The sequence below is a fragment of the Manacus candei genome, unplaced genomic scaffold, assembly GCF_025592945.1.
Source record: "Manacus candei isolate 608988 ecotype Guabito, Panama unplaced genomic scaffold, ASM2559294v1 h1tg000077l, whole genome shotgun sequence".
In the NCBI taxonomy this organism is placed as follows: domain Eukaryota; kingdom Metazoa; phylum Chordata; class Aves; order Passeriformes; family Pipridae; genus Manacus; species Manacus candei.
The window spans coordinates 3291009-3316055 of NW_026138125.1; the positions used below are offsets into that span (position 1 = coordinate 3291009).

Below are 25047 nucleotides of genomic sequence, written 5' to 3' on the forward strand. Positions count from 1 at the left end.
TTAGCCTGAAAATATCATGATACTGTAGAATTTAATTAATTTTTAATATCCATGGTTTAAAGGACCTTCTATTCCAATTCACTGGGAGAAATACTGTGGTATAAAGTATGGCATAACCTCATGGTCATGGACTCTATCTTTGTAATCTGCAAGAGGTGCAAAAAAAGTGCAATTTTTGACCACTCCCCTTCCCTACTATGGCAGGAACAGGGATTTCTCCACATGTAATATATTACAGATTCAGGGACCTGTGTGCCAGTGAGAGAGCTCAGGTTTTGTCATGTCTGTCTGTCTGTTCTCCCAGAGAAAGAGCAGAAACAGTATGCAGGGCTAGTCAGAAATGGGAATTTCCCTGGGAAATTCTGACATTTCAAAAAAAACCCTCAGAAACTGTTCTTCAAATATCACACAGAATGGGCAGTCAGATTTTTCAAACACCATTCATGGAGGCATGAAGCTTAGGTACTCAGAAGATCTCAAAACCTCCTGGACTGCCAGGCTGACAGCCTAATCCTTGAATGGGATTAGACCCGGTTCTTACACTCAGTCTGAATTTATCTTCAACAGTTTCTATTTTGTAATGCGACCATAAGAAGATGATGGATAGAATATAATTTTTTGTCTTCGTTTGTTCTGGTTTAGTTACAACTAAATTCTGCATCCTTGCAGGTTTGTAGGTGTGTCTTCCTATTAAACCACCAGAGAACTTTGGGACACACTCACTATAACATGTAATTTTGCTCATCTTTGGGATACATTAATGTGCACATGGTGCTGATGGGTGTTTTAGGATGTTTTAACAACAAACCAAAAGTCATTTTCTCAAAGCGAACATAAAAGCAGCACTGGTTATGAGTATCAGACTTACATTTCTGCATCCTGATTTTCAGAGGCTGCACAAATGTTCCCTAGTCATTAAATCAGGGCCATCAGCATTACCTTAATCCCAGCATAGAAACCTTTGCTGTCCTCAGGCAATGACTGCTGCTCAGGAGTGTCCCTTGTAAAAGCTGTGACAGTGCAAAAGACCTGTAATAAATAAATAAACAGCACACGCTATATAGCATTTCTTGAATAACATTTGTGTAATTATGCATCTCTCTGGTGCTCAGAGTTGTTAAGATTTCTTTCTGCTGTTGAAATATGTTTTGGGGATTTAGGCTTTAGGAATGTTTATGCATAAATTTTGAGATTTGGAAGATCTTTTGATTTGCTTAATAAGGGAAGAAACATAGATTTTGTCTCAACAATTAATAACACTGAATGTTTACAATGGGTTTTCTTCTGCAGTTCTTCAAGTACCTTGGTTTGTGATTTTAACTCATTTTACTTAGGGAGAATTACATTGTTCACAGATGTTACTGTCAGGATTAAGACACTTTCCCTTGGGATTCCAGACTTCAGTCTGTCCACTGAATCAAATATCCTCTCTCTGTACCTTGTTTGTAAGCAGTTTATTTTAAAATTTAAATTATTTTGACAGTTATCCAGTCTCAGAAATTGTGTTAGCAACATAAGAATTTCTTTTTTTTCCCCCTTATTGCATTATAAATATGATGCAGATGTGCCTAAAAGGTTTATATCATAAAAGAAAAAAAAAGGAAAAAGAAAATTCCCTCAAACAAAAAACTCCCCCAAACACAATGTACCAGGACACTTATGTTTTATTCCTAGCACAGTCACACAACCTTTATCTCTGCTGAGCCCGCACACCATCTGCCATCTTAATGTTTCATTGGTTTCAGAGAAACCAAATTGCTAAAATCATTCCTAGGATCATAAGATTAAAATAGAGAAATTTTCCTTGAAGCATATGACAATAGATTCTCAGACTGTAGTTCTAAATATTTTTTTGAGCCTCTTCTTGGAAATGGACTAACAGATTGTGACATATGAAATCAAATTACAAATAGTCAGAAGACATATTTATAGCTACTGCCTTTTTCAAGCCTCAAGTAACCCATGAGAAAGAACTGGACTGATCCACTTTTTTTCTCCATTGTGCTAAACTCCTTTGGATGGATTTTCCATCATCATTCACTGACCATGCTGATCTTGGTAGCTCTCACATGCTGGCTCAGGCATGACCCTCATGAGCACCAGCTACAAAATGGGTTTAAATCCAGGATATTCGCTGAGTCCTGCAGTCATATGGGCATGAGTTGCACAGCAGCCTGGAATAGTTCTTTTACCACCCTAAAAATCCCTCTTTGTTGCCATCAAACTGAAGAATCTTCTTCCCACACTCATTTATGCACAACAAAAATTGCCCACCAGCAATACAGAGTCGTTTGCAGGGCTGTGGGGAAAGACAAGTGTTTTCTGGGTTGTTCAAGTGGATTATTTCCAGTCCAAGTCAGTCCCAGGCTTATGTGCCCTTTGGGATATTTTTACCTTCACCATTTTTCTCACTCTTTTGCAGACAGCTCCAGCCAGTTTGGCCCAGTGAAAATGGTGTAATTTGTTACATTAACGAGATGGAAGCCTTGAGGTCGTACTGGGTGTACTGGGGAAAAACAGACCTCACCTCACAGAGGTACTTTACAGCTAAAATTCCTCAGTTATTTTGTAGTTAGTCAGTTTGCCTCCAAAGTAGAACAAGTTGTTTTCTCCTCAAGGTAATAAGCCTCTGTTATCATTAGATATTTATCATCTCCAATCATTCCCTAAAGGCTCATGTTCATCTTACAGACTTTTCAAAACAGTTATTCTGCTGGGAAGGCAGAAGGCAAGTGTTGATCATCCTCCTGTAGCTTCTCCTGCAGCTGCCACAGGGAGAGGCTGCAAAATCAGGCTCTGACAAGGTGGTGACAACAGAGAAAGAGTTCAAAAAATAAGTAATACTGGTCCCCTTGCAGAGCTCATTGAGCAGATTATATGCATCTGCATTTCAGACACTATATTTGCTCTCACTGAGCTCTTTGAACTTTTGGCTTCAGTGCTTTTAACCAAAAATGTTCACACTAAGGCTTCCCTCTGAGCATTCCATGTGGAGCATTCGTGCCAGGCAGGAAGCTGTAATGACAGGCATGAGGGACATGCACAAGGATGCCCAGCACTGATCAAGACATTGGCCTGGTGATCTTCCCCAAAGTGACATTCTGGGACATATCAGAACCCAGCCCTGTTGTATTTCCTCTCATATATATTTTAGAGATATATTTTATTGATAAAGCCCTCAAAGAAAAATTTACTCCATAATGATACACCGAAATACTCTTAGACTATCAGTCCATCCCAGCTCTGTCTTCAGCACCCTTAGAGATCTTCAGTGCTTTTGGAGATTAGCACAAACTTTGCAAATTCGATGTGTATTGACAGCCATCACAAGTCACATTTTATTTCTGTCTTTTATATCATTCCTCCCCTTGTAGTACCTTTACCTTGTTAGGTGCATGCTTCACAATCAGCAGATGTGTTCATCGGCTACCAAGCTACAGGTTGACAGTTTGTCACATAATTATGATGATAGTCATTCTGAGGAGGGTTGGTTTTTTTTCTGCCTTCAGCTAAATACTAGCTCTTTTTTCTCCATTTCAGTAATCAACTTTTTCTTTCTCTTTTTCTCCCCCCACCCTCCACCCATCTCAGGATGCAGCCTTTTTAAAACATAGAGATAAAAGCATCACTGATAGCAGTATGCTGATGGCCATGACAAGTTAGGCAGTATTTTTCCACAAACTCACAGGATCTGTTAAAAAAATCAAATTATTATTTTTCATCATCCCTTTTAAAGGGACAGAAATGTAAGTGTACTCTCAGACAGGATGGCTGGATTTCTTCTCATCATGGGCTACTCCCTTTTCCCCTTGTGCTGGTAAAACTTTCCATAGGCAGAAAACTACTTCTAGGCAGAAAATTCTGATTAAAAAAGGCCCTTTTTATCTAAGAAGTGTCTCCTTTCCTGTACATTGGAGCAATTTCCCTCTTTTCATGGGCTCAAGCAGATTCCTTCCCATTTTGACACGAACCCAATGAGCAGTTTATTTAGCCAAAAGCAGAATAATTCAGTTATTAATTTGGTGAGGGTCAGGTAGCTCTGAGAAGCAATTTGGGAGAATATTTTAATCCTAGGACTTGTCACCGCCTCCAGCAAATTTCTCCCTAGCAAAACCTGCATGTTAAAACATGGGTGTTTTCCCCCATAGCTTTCAGAGTTCAAAACTCATCAAAATCAGTTATTTATACTTATTTTGACCATAAAAATGCCTCAAATGTCACCTTTCCCTGTGTCCCTAATTAATTCTGAATCTACTGTGGGGAGTGCAGGCTGGGGCACGGAGGGGGATGTTTGCCAGCACATCCAACATTGCCATGGCACTTCTCTTTCATCAGCCTCTCCCACTATGCTCATACAAGAGCTTGGGTTCCTAAAGGCCAAAGAGGAGTTACTTGTGTGCTCAAAACCCATCCCTGCTCATCAGTACCTGTGAAGGCTCCTGGATTTGCCAAAAACAATTTCAGAAGCTCTCAGAATGATGCCAACCTCAGGCACATGCTTCTCAAAGCACTGGCAGAAATGGTGCCACCACCCATCTCCACAGTTGTCTCAAGGGCAATGCCACTTGTCCCCAAAATGGCAAGAGCTGGTAGATGGAAGTATTGGGTTTTTATCTGCCTGTCATGATGGCTTGAAAGTTTTACCTAAACAGCCACCAGAGAAAACAAGCAAATGCAAGTGCCAGTCCCTGGCTGCAGCCCCTGCTTCCTCTCCTAGTGCAGCCTGTGTCCTGGGGGTGGGACACTCCCTTGGGAAGGGCAGGACATGTGCAGCTCACAGTCAGGTGGGCCAGCTACCCATTTGCCATCTCCCCAGCAAGTGCTTGAGCTCCATTGTGATGACAGAGGCCAGCAACAAAGCTGAAATATTTGCTTTTACTGGTAGTGGTCATTCAAAGCCCACACACAGCCAGGTACACCTCAGTAGGAGTGGAAAGTCTGAATGAAGAGGTAGATGGAGGCACTTTCCTGATCAGGACATACAATCTCCTTAGAGGTGTGGGAATTCAGGGATGCTGACCCAGTTAGTAATTTATGCCCTCCACTTGTGGGAAGCTCCCTTCTCAACACCAGGTACCATTTAGGGTTACCTACTTCTTCCTGTTCACTGGGCAGGAAAGTCTGGATGCTGCTGGGAAGATGCAGGTGCCCAAACTGGGGTGATTATTAACTCCAGGACTGGATCTACCCTCCTGTAGCTACATCAGCCATATCAGAAGGCAGGCTGGGGCTGCAAGGGTGAGAGTCACTCAGTAGCACTCATGGCTTGCAGCTGGAGGGTTGGGCAGAGAATCATCACACCTGGTGAAAGGTGTCTCCTGACGGCTGTCAAGGCACAGGCGCTGCCATTGCCTGCTCCATTAAACACTAATGGGCTGGGGTTAGAAAAACCTGGAGTCTCCAATCTGCTGGGAGCTGGGGGTGCGTGTGGGAGGGAGCTGTGGTTTACAGCCTTGATGAAAAGAGAAGGGATGAGCAGAAGTGAAGGATGACATTTCTAGGGGAGCCAGAGGAAAAGAGAAATAGTTCTCATTATCTCGAGGAAATGATCTGGCTGTAGGTATTTGCAGAAAGGTGTAGGAAAAAAGTTTCTGGAAAGGCTTTCCAGAAGGGTCAGCAGGAAGGGGAAAGTAGGGAGAATCTGACTTTGATTTAATTAATGAACTAGGCCTTAAAGCTTTAGAACACAAATTGCTCCCTGTGAGGGGCCGTTGGCTGCAGAAGGGAGGGAGCTGGTGCAGCAGTGTGACCTGACACTGCAGGGAGTCCAGCTCTGCTCACTCTGTTACTCACTGTATATAAAGAAGGCAGCTCTTCCCAGTTGTCAAATGGCCAAACAGTGTGTGGAAGCCGACTGTAGGTCATTATTCTGCTAAGGAAGGAAATTTTCCCAGGGTAGTAGTAAGGTGTTTTATCATCTACAGAGTTTTGCTCGTCAGCTCTCTGACCCTTTCTGTTTTAAAAACTCTGTTAAAGTTCACCCAGAGTTCTGTTTCTGTGGGGATGCTCCGCATTTTCTACCTGAAGGCTGAGAAAGAAATTGTAAACTCAGGTGTGACCTACAAACAAGCAGGTCTTCCTGTTTGTGCTGTTGATTTTGACAAGTCCAGTGGCTGGGAGGGGATTAGCATTTAAGTGGGGGGAAATGCCACTTTGGCACTTAGCAGTTCAGATGCCAGTGCAGAATGAACTGTGAAGTGGAAAAGTCTGAGTCAGTTTGAGAGCTGTGCCAAGAGCATGAAGTAATTGAAGAGGAGAGATGCTGGGTGTTGGTGCTGGCTGGGGGTTTATAAACTTGGAGCTTATTATTTTTGGGAAAGGAGAAGGGGCAAATCCTAAATATGGCCTTCTAAGTGCTTGAGGATATACATAGATATAGACTTAATATGTTTTAACATTTATGAGACTATATGCCAGGGATTCTCTGTCTAAGCTAAGTGCAATAAATGTACTGGATCCCTCATCTGGTATGGACTTCTGCAGGAGATCAGCAGCTTCTTCTCTCCCATGAGCTGAACTGGGACCTCTTCTATTAGAAGTGCTGGTAATGAGACAAAGATCCTATTTCCCTGAGACATGAAGAGTAAGTGCTCTGCAAGATCTGGCTTTAGCATCAAGAGCAATAGGATAGTAGGATCTCTTTCCCCATCACTGGAGGTGTTCAAGGCCAGGTTGGATGGGGCTTGTAGCAGTGTGGTCTAGTGGAAGGTGTCTCTGCCCATGACAGGGGGGCTGGAACTGGAAGATCTTTGGGGTCTCTTCCAATCCAAACCATTCTATGAAATTTCACACCTTTTCCTTTATGAGGGAAAAAGTGTTATTTTATATATTGAAGCAGTAATTTACAATTTTTTTTGTCTGGGGCATTATCTTTTGTTGTGCAGAGTTCCATGCAAAGCAGCCACTTCTATCACAGAGCTCAGAAAGGCTGGTTTTTCTTAAACATTCTTATTTTACAATGTGCATCATGGTTTATGTACAGTGACAATTGCTCCTCACTGTGTGAACTTTTGGATTGCTGGGCTGAGCAAAATCTGCACAGTTTTCTTCTAAACACCTTTCTTTCTTACCATAACTCATTACTCACAGTGCACCACTATAATTTATAGATGGCTGTGCCTCGAGGAATGAAATGACCTCTGTCACTATCACATAAATAAGGCTTAGGAGTGCCAGGATTTTCATATCAGATGGAGTAGGCTTCTTTCACAGTTTATATAGAAATAGTGGCATGTTATAGATTTATTTAAGGCTGCAATAGTTTCGTGAACATTATGCTGCCAACATTACTGTCTGAAATAACAAAATTGGAGCCCAAAGATGGGAGGAAAAAAAGGACACATGATGGCTATTAAAAAATAACTGGCTGTTTAGTCAATACAAGTTCAGGAATGTCGGCCGGTAAATCTCAGCTCTTTTCTAAGGTTTGACTGTGTATTAAAATATATCAATAGCTATTCTATTATGGGACTGACCTATTACCTGGAGACTTTTTTACAGATAAAAAATAGCATAGATATCAATCACCTTTTAGGTGATTAAAAAAAAATCAACAAGTTCAGGAATGTCGGCCGGTAAATCTCAGCTCTTTTCTAAGGTTTGACTGTGTATTAAAATATATCAATAGCTATTCTATTATGGGACTGACCTATTACCTGGAGACTTTTTTACAGATAAAAAATAGCATAGATATCAATCACCTTTTAGGTGATTAAAAAAAAATCTTTTTGCTTCGCTGTAGTTTTTTTTATCAAGAAATGAACAAAGATAACAATTTCAGGCCATGAATGTGTTGGGACCAAATGCAGATTATCGTGAAGGTAGAGTTGAACAGCTAAAAAGGTTAAAAAAAGGAAGCAGTTTTCAAACACTACAAATTCTGCATCCTTGGGGGCAAATTCTGTGTCCTGGCGAACAAATTCTGCACTGATTGGCACCAGTGCACCCTGGCAGTGCACAGCCATGGGGATGATATCACTGGGCTGTGCATGGAGAAGGGGAAACAGAACTGGAAAGTGCCCCCAGTTCATTGTCTCCTCTCTCACATGGCTTCTATCAGGGGGATCTGGCTTCCCTTTCATGCTGCCTGAGAGAATAGTCTTCCACCTGCATCTTTCATGGCCAGGTGGAATCTGCCAGCTGCCTCTGTGCAGTGGAGTTTGGTACTCAGGGTTTGATTCTCCTTTTAGTGCCATCACCTTTCCTCTGGGGTGGCCCTAGCAATGCTAAATTTCTTCAGATTTACACCACTGGAGGGGGGAGAGTCTTCTCCTTTGTGACTCCTATTAGACATCCAGACTAGGATGGAAAACAGGGTGAAATGTTTTTTTTAATCTTTATTCTGTAAAAGCAAATTCTCGGTTACAACTGAAGCTTCATCGCTTGGTTTTTACCCATGATTTATGAATTATTATAATTAGTCAAATAGGCCATGAAGACCTTTAAAGAAATCTAACAAGGAAGAGAACATTTTAGTCTCACTAAACCCACTAAATTAAACACGTAGTTTCAGCAGAGGACAAAGAAGGGCTTACTGAAAACTTAATATAATAAAAATGGTCTTATAAAGATTTGGCAATGCTACTAGTTAACAGAACCATATTTTCTCTGAATCCCTCAGGATTGTTAAAACTAGATTTGAAGTGATTGCAAGTGAAATTATTTTGATGAAAATATCTCTTCATAACACAAACTTGTCTTAAACTGGCAGAATTATCTGTCTCATAATATGTGAGGGCATCATCAGTCAGATTCTGAACTCAGGAGGCATAATTATGAGAAGAAATGACAAAAACAATCCTATCTAGATTGTGCTGCTGTTATAAATGACTTATCCTTTCAAGAACTGGAAAAAAGTCTAGAATAATTTCTTCAACATCTGTCTAGGGAAGGATGGGATCCACCTGTCTAAAAGAGGCAAGGGAATCTTTGGCACCAGTCTGGACAACTTGGTGAGGTGGACATTAAACTGAAGGACTCAGGGATGGGGTCTGAAGTGGCAACACTCCCACCCTTGAAACCAACTGGGGAACAAGCCAGGCCAACCAGAGCAGTGAGATACTGGGCCCAGTGCTGTTTAATGTATTCATAAGTGGTCTGGAAGGTGGGATCAAGAATACTCTGACAGAGTTTGCCAAGGATACCAAAGTGAGTGGGGAAATTGACATTTTGGAAAGGAGAGCAACCTGCAGGAAGAGCTGGGTAGGCTAGAAGAGAGGGCTAATAAGACCCTCATGAAGTTCAGCAAGGAGAAGTGCAAGGTTTTCCACCCGGGAGAACATTATCCAGGAGAGTGGCACAGGCTGGGATCTACCCAGATGGGGAGCAGCTCTGTGGACAGGTACCTTGGGGTCCTGGTGGACAAAAAACTTAATGTGAGTGAACAATGTTGCTGCTGTAGCAAAGAAAGCCAACAGGATGCTGGGCTGCATCAACAAGGGCATCACCTGCAGAGGTAAAGAAGTCATCATTCCACTCTACCCAGCACTTCTCAGGCTGCATCTGGAATACTGTGTTCAGTTTTAATCACCACTACACAAGTAAGATGTGGGCAGGCTGGAGAGGGTCCAGAGAAGGGCCACAGAGATTTCCCAAGGCCTGGGAAGCTGCTACATGAGGGAAGGCCTGAGAGAACTGGATTTGTTCAGCCTTGATACAAGAAGGCTTAGGGAGACTTCATCACCATGTTCCAGTTTTTAAAGAGTGGCTACAAACAATATGGAGAGTCCCTTTTTGCAAGAAGTAACATGGAAAACATGAGGGGAAATTCTGGTTAGACACAAAAAAAATTTTTTTCACAAAGTGAACAATCAACCATTGGAATTATCTCCCCAGGGAAGTGGTGGATTTCTCAACATTGGAAATGCTTCAGGTTCAGCAGGACAGGGTGCTGGCCTGCCTTGTCTAGACTGTGCTTTGACCAAGAAAGTTTGGACCAGATAAAGCTTGAGGTCTCTTCCAGCCTGGTATTCTATGATTCCATGATCTCAAAGAAGAGCTGCAAAATGCCAAGACTATTTCCAACCTACTTTTAACACAAGACCATTATCCCTGTTTATTTCTTTAGTTTGTTGTAGCATCACTAATGGCCCTCTGCCTATAAAAGTTATGAACCTAATTTAACTTTAAAAGTCTTGTTTCTGTAGCATGAAAGGCCATGAATTCATACACAAGTCAATTTTTTTCACATCTTGTATTGGTTTCTGTTTTGTTGTTGTTGAAACTAGATCTGTGTTGCTGTGTAAGCCATCAAATATACTTCTTAAAGATTGTTTTGTAATGAACTCTATCTTTCAGCGTGCTATTGAACCAAGAATTTGGAATCAGAGAGGCAGAACACCATGAAAAAGACCATAAAGTAAACCTCCCTCTATTTTAAAATGTGCTATCCTTTTTTTCTGTGAAAAGATGTGATTGTGTCTCTGATCCATGGATATAAAAATTACTGAGTGCATATAGCTGAGCCTGCCTCTACTGCAAATTCTCACTCTTGCAAGATATGAAAAGTAACAAACAAAAATTGGCTCAGGCACATGTAGCTATCACTTATACAAACTTCATAGCATTAAAGCTCTACTGTAAGTGCAAATATTGAAGTTGCCTTTGGAAAGTGGTAAAATACCTTCCATGAATTTACTACAATTCAAAGAAACGTTACAGGTCCTGAATCTGGTTAATGTTATTTAATAATCCTGTTATGAAACATTTTCAGTACTTTCTAGTGCAGCAATTACAAGTATGAGGAGTGAGGAGCAGCACTAATAAAAACACAGGAAAGATTTTAGAAAGGGATCTGATCCCCCCCAAGTGTTTGACCTCTTTTTGCTGAAGGCAGGGTGGCATTACCGTGTCTCCCAGTCTGAGATTTGTGCCGTCCATCTCTACGGAGGAAAATGACTCCAGGGTGGTCTCCTGGTGGATCTGCTCTCTCTTGCCAGGGCTGGAGAGGCGTGACCAGAGCACCACGTACTGCAGGGGGGGCTTGGAGGGAGGGTGGCTGTAGGTGCACTTCAGGTGGACACGACCTTGCACGAGCTCGGGAGTTATCACTGGTTGCAAAGACAGGCTTGTGAGTCTGTCTGGAAGAGGGAAACAAATGAAGGATGTAACACAAAATGTTATTTTAACATTACAATTGTTCACCTCACGAGAAGGTGTCAGTATAACTAAAGGTGGAAGAAATGTTACATTTTATATGCCTGTGATTTATGAACCATGCAAGCTAGAAAATGTGTTTCATGTGAAATGCAAAAATTGCTAATTGTGTACTGGCTACCCACTGTTGCTGTAGTATTTGACCTTCTTTTTTTTAATGCGTGTGTGTTGGTTTTTTTTTTTTTTTTTTTTTTTTTTTTTTTTTTTGCTGTAAGAGAAATTTTATGGAAATGAAGCACTCAGATTAATACAAATTAATTAGTCTGGCAAAGGCCATCAGCTTTGCATTTCCCTGAAGCACAGCCTTTTGATCCAAGTTTTGCAATAAGCACAGAAGAGATATGAGAAATCGTTATGTTGCAGAGGTAAACTGACTCTCAGAGAGCATCCAGCCCATATTGCCATGCTGTGAAGATCCTTCCAGGCTGTTTTGGGATGTATCTAGGCCAGGTCTGCTCAGTTTAGTCTCCCTCTGCCCAGAATAATGTCATTGCTCTAAAAATACAGCCTGCTTTCTGCAGGCTTCAACAGGTAATGAAGTCTGAAACCTTTCTTCCTGTTAAACTCACCTAGAAAGTAGAAACAAAAAGATGTATAATAGCATAGGGGGATGTTCTTTCATCTCTGGAGACAAGGACTCAAACAGAACATGAAGCTGGTTCAGATGCCTTGAAAGGATAAATAAAGTAACTTTTTTGGAGGAGAAAATATTATGGGAGCCCAAGCGAATAAGTTATGAACAGAGCGGAGAACCAATGTGTTAACATCTGTCCAGGGCAGATAACAAGAGGAAAGAAAAAGAAAGAAGGTACTTTAAATATGAGTAAAGACCTGTTGTTTATACCCTTTTCTATTTTGTTTCTAAGAAAAGCTGCCTCAAGCTGGGGCTCACACCATGACTTTCTGCAGGAAATTCTCCCAGAAGGACAGAGTTAGGTGGTCAGCTCATGGGAGGATGTGAGCAGAATTGCAAGCACAAATGCTGCTTTTCCCAGCTGTGTCCTTTCTGACGAGTTGTGAAGCTTTAAATTCATTTTGTTTTGCAGGTCAGGAGCGCTGACCAGTGTCCTGCTCCCGAGCCTCCAGCAGAAGGGGCTGGGGAATTGACCCCTGCAAGGAGCCGTGGTGATGCCAGCTGGACCCAGCTCTGGGCCTGTGTGAGGCTCCTGTGGTGCAAAGTTTACAGCTGAATTTAAGACACTGAGGTAACCCCCCCCCCCAGTAAAAAATTTTGGGTGCTTTCCATGCAATGTATAATACTGCAAGAACATCCTAATTACAAGAAAAGGCTCGGGAGGACTGGCCCTCACTGAAATGTTGAGGAAAAAGGTGAAAGTTTCAACAGCAGTGGTAAGGGAAAGGCAGGAATTCGCTGGTTTGGGATAGATAGGAAGGGATAAATTTTCTTTTATGAAAAACACAGGCAGATTTACCTCACTAAACAGGTATGAATCAACAGAAAGGACAAAATTAACCACTCAAAAGGTACTGGCAAAAAAGTTCTTTGAGCAAGGGTCGTGGAAATCTTATAGTTTATAAAAAGCCAAGCTTAAACTGAAAAATTACTCTATTCAGTTAAAAAGTAATTTCTGAGAAAGAATCAGTTTCATTTATTTTAATGGATTTTTTTTATTTCAAATAGTGAATTAATCTCATATTCTTTGAGCCTTTCTTCCTTCCTCTTCTTCATGTGGGAATGTTAAAATATTGATAAAGATAAGAAAATAGTTATCTTTCTCTTTAAAATTTATTTAAGCTTGGATTTTGCCTGATTGAAAGCTGATAACTCTAGTTTCTCAATGTGTCATATCTCTGTCCAAAACACTGAAAGGAAAGTATAAAGGTAATTTATTTCATTTTTAGAAAGAAGTGTCTTTTCTGATGAAATCTATAGGCACCTGAACATGCTCTAAAGTTCAGAAGGTTTAACTGAATGAGCAATTCCTTTCTGCTTTTCCTTTGTTTCCTAGCTACCGAACAGGGGATGCATCTCTTGTAGTAGGCTGAAAATTATTTCTGATGAAAACAATTATATAAATGTCATGAAAAAGATGTTATCAGTTTGTGGGGTTTTGTTTTTTTTTTTGTTGTTGTTTGTTTGGTTTTTTTTTGTTTTGTTTTTGTTTTTGTTTTTGTTTTTGTTTTTGTTTTTTTTTTACTTACAGAGTTTCAGAATTATTTGTTATCTTTTTTTTTTTTTTTGAGGGGGGTGGTACTAGATTATTAAAGATAAGAACAGACCTTAGAGACAGTATCCTGGATACAGTGCTTCACTATAGCTGAGATGCTCCCACTCTCTAGCTTTGCAACTTTGAGCCAAAGTAGAGCCAAAGACAGCAGGAAAGGTTACATGTGAGCTGTAACCAAGCAAAGAGCACTTCAGTAATACACACCAGATTACATTTTGTACTGGTAATAAGAGCTATTCTTCAGGAACACCTTGGACTGCCACTGATTTATTTCCTACACGGTCTGCATCTTACCGGGAGTGACGCTTGACTCACAAGGTCACCGAGACATGCACTGCAGCACCAGGACCTTTGAACACCCAGCCTGAGAGGCATAAGTAATCTTATTGATAAATACCTCACCAGCCCTCACCTTCTGCACAGTAGCCCATGCATCCTTGAGTGGGCTGCAGGAGGTACACAAAGAATTCCCCGCAGTTCCTGACGGCGACAGGTATCCGAAACAAGCAGCAGTCCCTGGTGCTCCCAAAGAGGACCTGCCAGGTGGCACAGGCCGTGAGCCTCTTGCTCTCTCCAGGAACTGGCAGGGATTCAGACTTCAGTGACAGCCACAGCGGAGCTTGTGTCCCACATTTATTCATCTAAGGATGCACACAAAAGAAACCATTTGGAGCAAGTGCCGTAAGACTCCATGGAGAATCACTAAAACTTGAGTGTGGTGAACCTGGAGGGTCAGAGAAAAGGATGTGTAGGTGGGGATGAAAATGTCTTGCTCAGTTTAGAGAGGTGACTTTATACAGATAAAACTCTCAAACACAATAACTGGATTTCAAAGTATTTTCCTCTGGTTTTGGTTGGTTTGTATGAAAAAGATGAAAGCATATAAACAGGTCAGATCCCTTCCCCGGGGAGAACCTTTGGGTCACATCAGCTGGCTGGACACATCCATGCTTCACCTGTGGCAGAGGAAAGCAAAGGCTGACAGAGCATGAGGAACAAGAAGGTGTTACCTGAAGCAGCAGGTGATGCTCAGAGCATCACACCTCATCACCTGCCTACAAAACAGCTACAGTTTCAGCTGCCATGGTCCTGGCAGCTCCTACCCTACCCTTCCAGCAGGTATTAGACACATCTTTGGGGCCTAAACCTCTAACTCATTCTCGAGGAGAGACAAATATGCAGGATGTACAAAACACATGTGCAGCATATGCACGACAATAATTTATCTTTTTTGTTTTTACTTTCAGGCTTTTATCTATTACCAAATTCCCTGAATACCCTGAACACAGGAAGTCTCAAAGCAGAAGGAGTTGGTCCTAAGTGGTTTAAGACTGATTTCCCTCTCCCAGCTTACAGAGAGATGTTCAGGCATCTCAACTCTGAGCTGCCCTCTGTACCTGCGCTTCTCACTGAATAAAGGAACATGATTCTCCAAGGCTGTCTTTAATTTAAGTACCTCAGTGAGGAGATTAGGTATAATCAGAGCCTTATTAAATATACAAAGCCAATTACAATGGTGACTCGTTATTCTGCATCATTACCTAGCATTTGCCAATATGCAAAGCACAGAGGTATTTGAGCTAAAGTTCAAAAATTATTACCAAATACTGACAATAATTTAAGTCTCAGACATCAGTCCTATTCAGCAGAGTGTGACTGCTGCATTCGTTTGCATTTCTTCAACCAGAGATAGTGAACCATCTCTACCAGTCTGAACTGGGGAACAACTTCCTCCCAGTGTGAATGTTTGGCTATAAATCACACTGAAAAAAAAACCCCCAAAACAACCCCACTGTTTTTTCCTCTTGGTCCAGGTTTTCTGCTTCACTTTTAAGATCAAAACTTGTTTGTGACAGCAGAGGAAGCACTGAAAGTTAAAGGATAAATTTATTGAGTCATGCACCTGCAGTTTGAATTGTATCTGGGAGTCACATGAGCCAGAAAGCAGGGTCAGGGGACTGGGGGTGCACACCCACAAAAGGAAGGGTATTTGAAGAAAATCAAGCTTATGGCATGACATGGTCTGATTTCCATTTGGATCTAATTATTTTCAGGCTTCTAAAACCAAAGACTCCACTGAAATTGCCCAAAGTTTTTTTCCCCCTGAGATGTGGCAGAAGTCAAGCAGAGGGGCCGACCCTGCCCCTCCTGTTTGGTGTTCTGGTGCTCTTGCAGAAGGCACCAGAGCAAGAGCACTCTGGTGCTCTTGCAGAAGGCACCAGAGCTCACACAATGCAGCTGGTCCCTGGGGAGGAGCAGTGTGCTGTCACTGTGCTAACAAAGGAGAAGAGGGGATCGACATGAAAATGCTTTTAGGTGGAATTTTAGGGCAATCCCTTCCCTTTCTTTCTTTAAAAGTCACTTTGTGTGTAACTTTTTAAGAGGTTTGTTCTATTTATTTATTTACAGCTTTAAGGGACACAGGTGTTCTCTGAGCTGGGAAATATACAGATGACAGGAATTTGTTGCATACTGATGAACTTTTGACCTAGAGTGTGAGATCTGGTGAAGTAGCATGTTTCCAAAGCACATTTATGAGCATACACTTGTACTGAAAGGACCCAGGAGAATGAAAAAAAACGATATCCAGTGGAGATGTATGGGAGCAGACAGAAGGATGGGAACTAGAGCTCAGTGGTCTCTGCTTCATGCTCTTCTTGATGAGATATTCACACCTGGAATTTCCTCTGACACAAGGAAACTGAAAACTACAGTGTCTCTGCGTGTATGAGTAAAGATTGCTGGATTGGAACACTATTTTTGAAATTGCACTAAAATGCAGGTATTAGCCAGTGCACCCTGATGGTGTTTTGAACCACACAAGACAGGAAAGTTAAGAGTTGTGGGTAGCAGAACAGCAGGGAGGAGTGAGTGCTGGAGCTCAATAGGTGTGTGCAAGCTCACAGACCCTTGAAGGAAATGGTCTGAAAAGGAGACAGAGGAGACCCCACCCATCCCTCCCATGGCACTCCTCTGCTCCCACTGATCCCATGGCTGCACTGGAACTCACTGTTTGAGGAGGAGGAGGAGAAGGGATATTGGCATCATCACACTTGCCATGACAAGCGTTCCCAGTGCTCCTAACATCCCTGCAAAAGGCTGTTGCCACCATCTACTGATATTTGGCTGCTGAATAGTGATTTTCATCATTTTGAGGTGACTCGATCTCTGAAACTATCTGTGTGTCGAGACACATTTGCACCTGTGTCTCAGCAAACTGAAAAAATACTCTTAGGATTTTCTGTAACAGACCATTTTCTGCTGAAAATAAGCTATTGTGCCCATCTGATGCTGCCTTTACCAATGTCACTGGAGCCAACATGTCAGTGCTGATCCATTGTGAGTGTGACTGTTGGGCTGCCTCTGGCCAGGCACAGGCACTGCCTCAGTTTCTCTGGTTGCTGCCTGACCTTGGGCAAATAAATCACTTACTCTCTGTGTACCTCGCTTCCTTATCTCTCAACCAAAGGTGGAAGTGGCTGAGATGGTAACAGCATTTCCCTGCCTTGAAGCGGTGCTGAGAAGACAATTCATTAGTGAGATACCCACCTATCTGCTGTGCTGTGGGCCATGTAGATAAATAGACAGATGTGAGTTCATTCTGGCTGTGAAAAAAGACAAAAAGCGTTCCAAACATAAAAGTGGGTCTGTATCCCTTGTTAACGCAGAGAGGGAAAAAAAAATAAAATGCTGAAATAAGAGGAGGGTGATTTTCTCCCTCTGTATTTATCCTCGCCACAAGTCTCTGAACCATTTCAGTGCTCGAGAAAGTATGGATTAACATCACTGACGTCAGCCCCAGCACTGTGTGCAGGCTTCCTGATAACCCCCCACTGGCATCTCCGGCACCCTGGATTTGTCCTGGCAAATCCTGCACTGAAATCGCATGAGCCAGACAGTTCCTTGTGTAATGTGCACAAATTACAAGCAATAACCAACCCTTCTGACGGATTTTGCACCCAGGAAAAGTCAGACTGTGAGACAGAAAGTTATTGTAACAAGCTATAATGCAGTATTACAGGCTGGCCAAGGAGGAATTTTGTTATAGATCAGGTATTTCTGTTTTCCTGGCAGCTCTGTGGCATACATGAATTTATTTTCTTCTACAAGCTGCATGCTGTCTGTCTGAGTCAGGCAAGTTGCCCCACACAAGCTGAAAGGATTTGCTGCATGAGACCTCTGTGAATTAGAAGACAGTTATAAAAACAAAGTCTAGGAGAAGAGGTTTCAAAGAGCCAAAATTTCTGAGTACCAGCTGTGGTATAATTAGCATTAAATTTTGTAGCTGTCATAGGGCAAAGTAACCAGAAAATTAAATATAGAGGTAGCAAATGATTGGCATTTAGGATAGAGCATTTATCTGCAATACCTACAGCTACTGATGCTCTAAGGATATTGTAAAGCTGTGGGAGTCTCACACCATAATTCAGCAGCATTTCCAAAAGGAAGAGGAATTACACAGCTGCCTTCACAGAGGAGCAAACTCCACAAGTTTAGGCATCCAGTGACACAGCTTGCACAAAGAACTTCTCTAACACAAAAGGGAGATTTTAGGCTGTTGCCAAGTTTCTTTAGTACCCTTGCATACTTTATCCAATTATTGTTAAGTGGCGTTTTTAATCTTCAAAGCATTTTGTAAACCTTACCTAATTAATCTTCACAACACCTCTATGTGGCAGGTAAGCATTCATTAAGTATTTTTGATTCATAATTAGTCACCAGCTAATCATTTAAATACTCCAATTTAGCAAACCTAAATAAAAAAAAAAATAAAATTTGTTCCCTCTACCAAAACAAGGAGACAAACCATTATTGTTTAATCCAATGATGTCTCCTTCCAGTAGGTTGGAGTTGGGAGTATCAACAAGTTTGACTGGTTGAACACTACAGTTCTTCATAATTGCACAAAGAAATCAAGCTTGATTGTTCTCGTCACTTGGGTATTGCTGAAATTATGTTGTTAACAATAAGTAGCACCATATGTGAGAAATGCATTGTTTTAGTTGGATGGAGATGGAAGGCTTTTTGGTGTGCTGCTGGTTGGCAGTTAAAGCATTGTGATTTTGCATCTGTTATCCACTCAGAACTTTACTTTGCCTTATTTTTTTTTTTTAATTTCTTTGTAACAAGTTAAAGTAAATAAAATTTTTTATTTCAATCTGAGCCCGAACTCCACAGTTTACGTCAGGAATATCTGTAGTAGCAATTAAACTGGTGCCTGTCTTGTGTTTTCTTTTAAGCACATGCCTCTGAACAATAGAGGCTGTAATTGTAATTTCTACAGAAGGCTTTTTGTATGTCTGAAAAACAAACAAGGAAAACAAAGCCTCTTCATACCTACCATTATGATTTGGAATATTCACATATATGTGTGAGAAAGAGAATTACGGATGAAATAATACCTTGAAAGTGTCACTTTCTTTTAAATTCGTAGAACAATTGCAAAGCAAAGTAGGGTTGGATCCAGAGCAAAGCAAAAATTGAAACAAAATGCTAAATTAATAGTATGCAGCTGAGATATTGTGTTTTTATTGTGAGTATAAAATGCTCTACAACAGGTTAAAGAGGAGGGAATTAAACTGAGTATGGGAAAAATAAACCTTCTCCTTCTCCAGAGGCTGAAATATTAAGCATCATAGGCAGGTTAGATTTGGAGAGCTTTAACATGACCTTGTTTTATACACCAAAGATTAGCATTTAAACCTATGTTTCAGCCTAGTACATATATAATAAAAGTAAATTTGTATTGTTGAAAATGCAACTGTTGAGAAAACGCCAGCCCTTACTGCATAGCATGTCCTTCTGGTTACATTTATACAGTGGTACATGTATTTAGAGCATATAAAGATTTGGAGATGGTTTTGCTGATTTAGAGGATCAAATTTCTGAAGAAGGGTGTTGAAGTAATATTGGTACACCATCATAGGCAGGTATTACTGGGCATTTCCCAAACAGAGCGTTGTAGCCATTACTAACCTGTAGGAAAGCTTGTTACACAAGTGTGTATGCCAAAAATTACAGTCACAGGACTGGCTCATGGGGGAGAAATTACTTTAAAGTGTTATACAACCCCTATCTGAATCCAGAAGCCCTGAACCAAGGGTTGCTGGGGATTGTTAATGTGCAAAGGTGAAATTATTCTCCCATTCCTGCAGTTCCCTCTAGAAAAACACATTCAGCTGCTGGTGAGGACAAGTACGTGGGACCAATGGACCTCCATGGTAAGGCAAGAGGTGACTGAAGGCTTTTGCCATGCCTGTCAACAGGACTGCAGGAAATGGAGTGAACCAAAGGACTGCCTTAAGACTGGGAGGAAACCAAGAGTAGAGCAATGGCTGCTCTGAGAGGTTGAACTTGAGCTGACAGGACCTGGTGCTGTGCCTGAATGTTTTTGCCACCCCAGCAGTGGGTGTGCAGTGATTTTTGTTAACGTTGACTTAACATTTGCATTAATCTCTCCACTCAAGAAATATGGTACCAGGAATCCTCTGTTTCGTGTTTGATAGTGGCAGTTGTTCCAGTAGTGATCCTGTTTTTAATCCCTTTCTTTTTAGCTTATTATTTTCTGTGTGCAATTGACTACTCAAAGCTGAAAATATGAGCTTTGTTTGAGAAGGAATGAAGCCGACTCGTGTGTGTGGTATCAGGAGTATCATTGCTGGCTCCAGAATCAATTACTCTTTGCATAATCAAGTTCTTAACTGATATTTTTCTGTAAAATTGCAGAGTATGACTCAGGCTTTTTTACCCCCATGTAAATGAGGGGAAGGAGTGCATTTGCAGCCCTGTTTCTGGCTTTGTTGTGAGTGTGGTGTGGCATTTGCTTTACAGGCAGCAGCGTGCACTGCTCTGCTGTAATCCACAGATTGATCTTTTATCTGACTGTGGAGCAGATTTTCAATAACACTGGTGTGTTATGTTCTGTCACACTTCCTTTTAGTGTTTATGTACACATGGGACTTGCCCATATGTTGATGTATACAGATGTATGCATATAAACTGTATAATTTTAATTCAGAAGCTGGAATTTCTGTAATTGATGTGTGTTTTTCCCATATTGGCTGTTAAATACTCCTCTGTATTTTTAATAGATTCTCTGTTGAGCTTTAATTTTTCTATCACTATTGTTCTTCCTCTGAAGGTCATTTTACTACTAGGTCTGGCCATGTCTGTGCATTCTTTCTTGCTCCTTAGAACACTGCCTTAATCTTAGTAAAAGCTTCCCTATGCTTTCTTCCTTTAATGTTTTTGCCTTTCACAGAGAACTGGGCAGTTCTTGAAGAACAAACTGTTGTTTGTGGTCTGTAGGCAGCAACCCCAATACCTGGGGATCCAAAATTTACAAGTCTGTGTTGCTTTTCTACTAGGATATGGTTTTAGATGGGGAAGTGGCTGTGGCCAAGAGAGCATGTCCAGGATCTGGTAATTGCTGTGCCTCTGTTGGGAGAACAGGAGGAAAGATGAAGAAGAAATAGAAGGAGGAAGGTCAGGATCATTCATTACCCTTCCCCCCCCCCCCCCCCCCCGAGAAATTCAGCAAGCAAAGCCTAAGTTGGAAAGCTGTTTCAATCAAAACCATTTTGCCACTGGAGGAATAAGTTTACGTAGAGCAGTTGGATTCAAGGAGTAGAGAGTTCAGGAATACAATTAACATTTTCACTTTCTTTGACACAGAAGCTTTTGGGTTTTTCTTCTGTCTTTTTCCCCTTTGTTTTCCACTTTTTTATTAAATTAGTACATGAGAAGCAGCTCCTTAATGGCTGTTACTCGTTTTTCATTGTGAAGTTTGCTGTGGCTCTCAGCTGTGACAAGGTTGTAGTCTGGGGCTCTCACATCTTTATATGACTTGGTTCTCCTCTCTGTTGAATATAATGCTTCCTATGGCTATGAAACTACATGCTGACAGGGCCATATTTTTATTGTGGAGGGTTTTTTATGGCAAGATTCAGAACACAGGCATTGAGAGCCTGTCTGGAGGAGTCAGCTACCCCTGCCCAGGACACACAGCCTGTTCTGGGTGCTCACCTCCCTTGTGTACCCCCAGCAGGTGCCACTTGTCCTTCTGCAACTCTCTGCCACACTGGGCAGGACGTCTAAATTTCCATTAGGATTTAAATCCTTTCTAAGCTCAATTGGGTTACAAGAGCCTTTACCTACTAACACTTTGAATTAAGAAGTTAATCTTATCCACTGATAAGCAGCTAATTGTATCGGGCCAGTATCAACAGGGTATCACCAGGCATATATTTTACAAGATGCTGGAGTAATGTACTTTTTAATTCTCCACCCACATTGTCAGGCTTTATGTGGTCTCTTTTCTCTTCTATCTGTTCAGGGCTTTGTCTTTGACTTGTTTAATTAAAATCAGCTCACTCCAGCCAGACTGGAATGTCCAATAATAACAGCTTATTAAGGAGTGAAAGCTGTGCAGTTATTAATTTAAATTATTTTGTTCCAGAGGTTTTGCTCAAATTAAATGGAAAACCAAATTAAACAATGATTTAATTAAGTGGAAGAGATAGAATGTAGAGGCAGATTTAGAAGGTGAAGATCTAAAAGAAGCATATTCTTCCAATTGTGACATCTAACAGATGTAATCCTTCATCAGCATGGCGAAGCAGAGATTTACTGTCATTCAGAGGATAATGAAGAAACCAATGGCAAGCATTATGTTACAAGATAAGAAACTAAACTAATGAATATAGCTCCACAAACTTGAATAAAAAACTCCAGAGAAGAGGTTAAAAGAAACAAAGCATGTATTGTTGAAAAGAAATCTGATACAGTCAAGCATTGCCACAAGCTCAAAATTTCTGAAATAAAATGACAAATTAAATAATATTATAGAACATATATAAACTTATAGAGCAATTTGTAAAAATATACTTCATAATGCATTGGTATATGCAAGGATGACCTGCCATGAAATTAATATTTCAATAGTAATCCTGCCAATTTATTCATGTTAATTAGATTTATGGTCTGTGTATGGAGCGAGTCAGAAATCCCACAGAAATAACAGCTCTCTCTTAACATTTCATTAAATGTTAGATTATCAAGATACACTTCTCTTGTGATGAGCTCACAGGTCCATTTTGAATGGATATAAATCATATTTTGATAATTTTGAGAGGTTTCTAGAGCTTGGGTAGCATTACCTGATACCAAATCTCCTGGCACTCTAGTTTGAATATTTAATTTCTAAAGTAATTTACAGTAATTAGTTTATTATTTTGAGAATAATGTTGTTTAACTATGTGTTGAAATTATTCTAACCTCCTGTAGCTGAGCTATCTGAAGTGGCAATGACTTTAGTTGGGGGCTCAAGTTGATCTGGAAACAACGATTGCAAGTTAAATGTTATTGTCATACAGATTAAACACACCAATAATTATCTTATTGGTTTGTCCCTTTTAGAGAGTAGTCTTATGTGGTGGAGGGGTTTTGGCTCTGGAAAGCCATTAGCAGACTTATGAGACTAAAGAATACAAGAAATGGCAATAGCAGAAAGAGACTCAAATTTAGCTTTTCCTTCTGTATCACTACAGCTCTCTTTAAATAATCACCTTTTCTGATTTTTCCCTTCTGATTTTGTAAGAAGAACATATTCCTAACTCACAATAAATTATGTGGGGAAAGAGCCAGGTCACAGAATCCATTCTTAAAGCAATAGAATTCCTTGGAAAAAATACAACTTCCAGTGACATGTGGATTAATAAATATCTCCCTTTAGAGTTGGTAAACACCTGGTTTTATATTTGAATATTTCCTAGTGCACAGAGGTCCTAGCCTCTGACTTGGATGTGACAGTGCTATTATTGCTGTTGATTTTATTGTTGTGGTTGTTGCTGTCACTGTTATCATTGTCATTATTATCATTATTAGAGTGGTTGTCCCACTACCACTCCCTCATTGCAGTCTACTGGTTATGAAAGTACGGAGATGGATAGAGAAGAAAACTACACCCAAGGGTTTATTCAAGTTCCCCAGGGTTAGTGCTCAAGTTTTACTGACTTCGATGCACCTGGTTGGCATCTCTGCGGGCCTGCCGTGGATCTGGAAGCGGTACCATGCTGGTGGCAGGGAGTGGTCACACACCAGGTCCTCAGTTGCTGTTCTCTGCAGCTCCAGGGAGTCAAACCTGGTGCTCCGGTAGGGATTGCGGAGGATCCGGTGTCCTTCTGGTGAGCACTCGGGAGCTGGACAGGGCAATGGTTAAACAAGTTAAATCAACTGGGTACTGTTAATAGATGCTTAAAGAGGGCTGTGTCCTTTTATGTTTAGATGCAGTTCAGGATTGGGCTAATTTTCGAGGCAAACACCAGGAAAAGATCAAATTTGGAATTAAATATGTAGAATTGTAAGGTTGGTAACATAAAGATATCGGTTGTCTAAATTTTCATCACATCTGAATCAAGACCAGAAACCTTATCCTTTTAACATGATTTCAGCCTACTTTTAGTGATTAACAGAGTCACTCCCCCTCAGAAATTAAGTAATGTTTTGAGGTTCCAAAGCCCTGTGACCTTTGAAAATATATGCAGGTTTAATTTTAATTTAATTTTTAATTTAGTTTACTACATGCATGAGCATTTTAAACATGGTATAAATTGATTGGTCAAGCATAAAGGTGCACTTCACATACTTTTAAATATGCTTTTAGAAGAATCAGAACAAGAAATGCTAAAAGGGGGGAAATAAATGATGTTAGAACAACGGTACAGAGTTTTTAGAAATCAGCTCAAGTTAGGCCTGCAAATATTCAAGCTACAGGTAAGACTCACTTGAAGCATAAAGCCAAATACATCAGAGCTTCTGTGTGTGCACCTCAAAGTGTGAATCAAACCTGCTGCCCTTTGGTATGTGTTTGTTTACTCACTTGCCCTGTTTATTTTCATACAACTCTTGATTTTTCTACAGAATATTTGGTTCTTTACTTATCACCTAATAAAAAGAAGCCTTGCAATGATTCTTTTAGAAGTTCAAAGAGCTGATCGTGTAGAAAAAAGGGTCTTTACTTGGTTATCTGAGACATTACTTGATGAGGCCAAGCCCATTTTCACTGTGTCAGCAGTGATAGAGGGTCACAGGAGCAGACCGAGGTGGAGCTGCTCTGCATCAGCAACAGAAGGCTCAGCTAATTTCTTGCTGCAGTAATCTTTAATTGCTAATGATGATGTAAGAGGCAGAGGCCACGTTGCAGGAATTGCACAACCTGGCAGTGAGCAAAACCCCCTTTTCGTTGTAAAAAGGGCTTATTTATGTGACAGCGTTGACAGAGAATAAGACCCCTCCCCATAACATAATTTTTCAAATGTCACTTTTCAGATTGTGACTCTGCTTTAATATTACGCCAGTGGCACTCTGAAACACATTTATCATTTTTATTTTATTGACAAGATACTCAGAAGGTCAAAGTCAATCCATTTATGGAACTATTTTTAAAGATTATTTTGATTGTGCCAAAGGCAAGGCAATGGTATACAAGACAAATGGGGACAAAATGTAGCGTAACGGAGCCTTTATTGCAATTTTCAGGGAACTAAACTGTCAAAGCCATTGCAATTCCAATGCAAAATTCAGCTGAATTAATACAATTGCCTTTTTAAATAAAAAAGAAGCGCCCTAAGCTTTTCTTTTCTACAGGTAAGAGCCATTTTAGAGAGGGAACACTGGGAAATATTGCTACTCTAATTAAATCTGG

The 25047-nt window shown here is 40.7% G+C and overlaps 1 protein-coding gene across 1 annotated transcript in view; it reads right to left on the reverse strand.

Moving 5' to 3' along the window:
* LOC127481266 (von Willebrand factor D and EGF domain-containing protein-like) overlaps positions 1-25047 on the reverse strand; it is a 171993-nt gene that overhangs the window by 110935 nt on the left and 36011 nt on the right. The window contains exons 2-5 of the mRNA XM_051810327.1: positions 23358-23542; positions 13756-13984; positions 10846-11078; positions 940-1029 (exon numbers count right to left, since the gene is read on the reverse strand). Coding sequence (XP_051666287.1) covers positions 940-1029; positions 10846-11078; positions 13756-13984; positions 23358-23542 — 737 coding nt within the window. The remainder of the gene's footprint in view (positions 1-939; positions 1030-10845; positions 11079-13755; positions 13985-23357; positions 23543-25047) is intronic.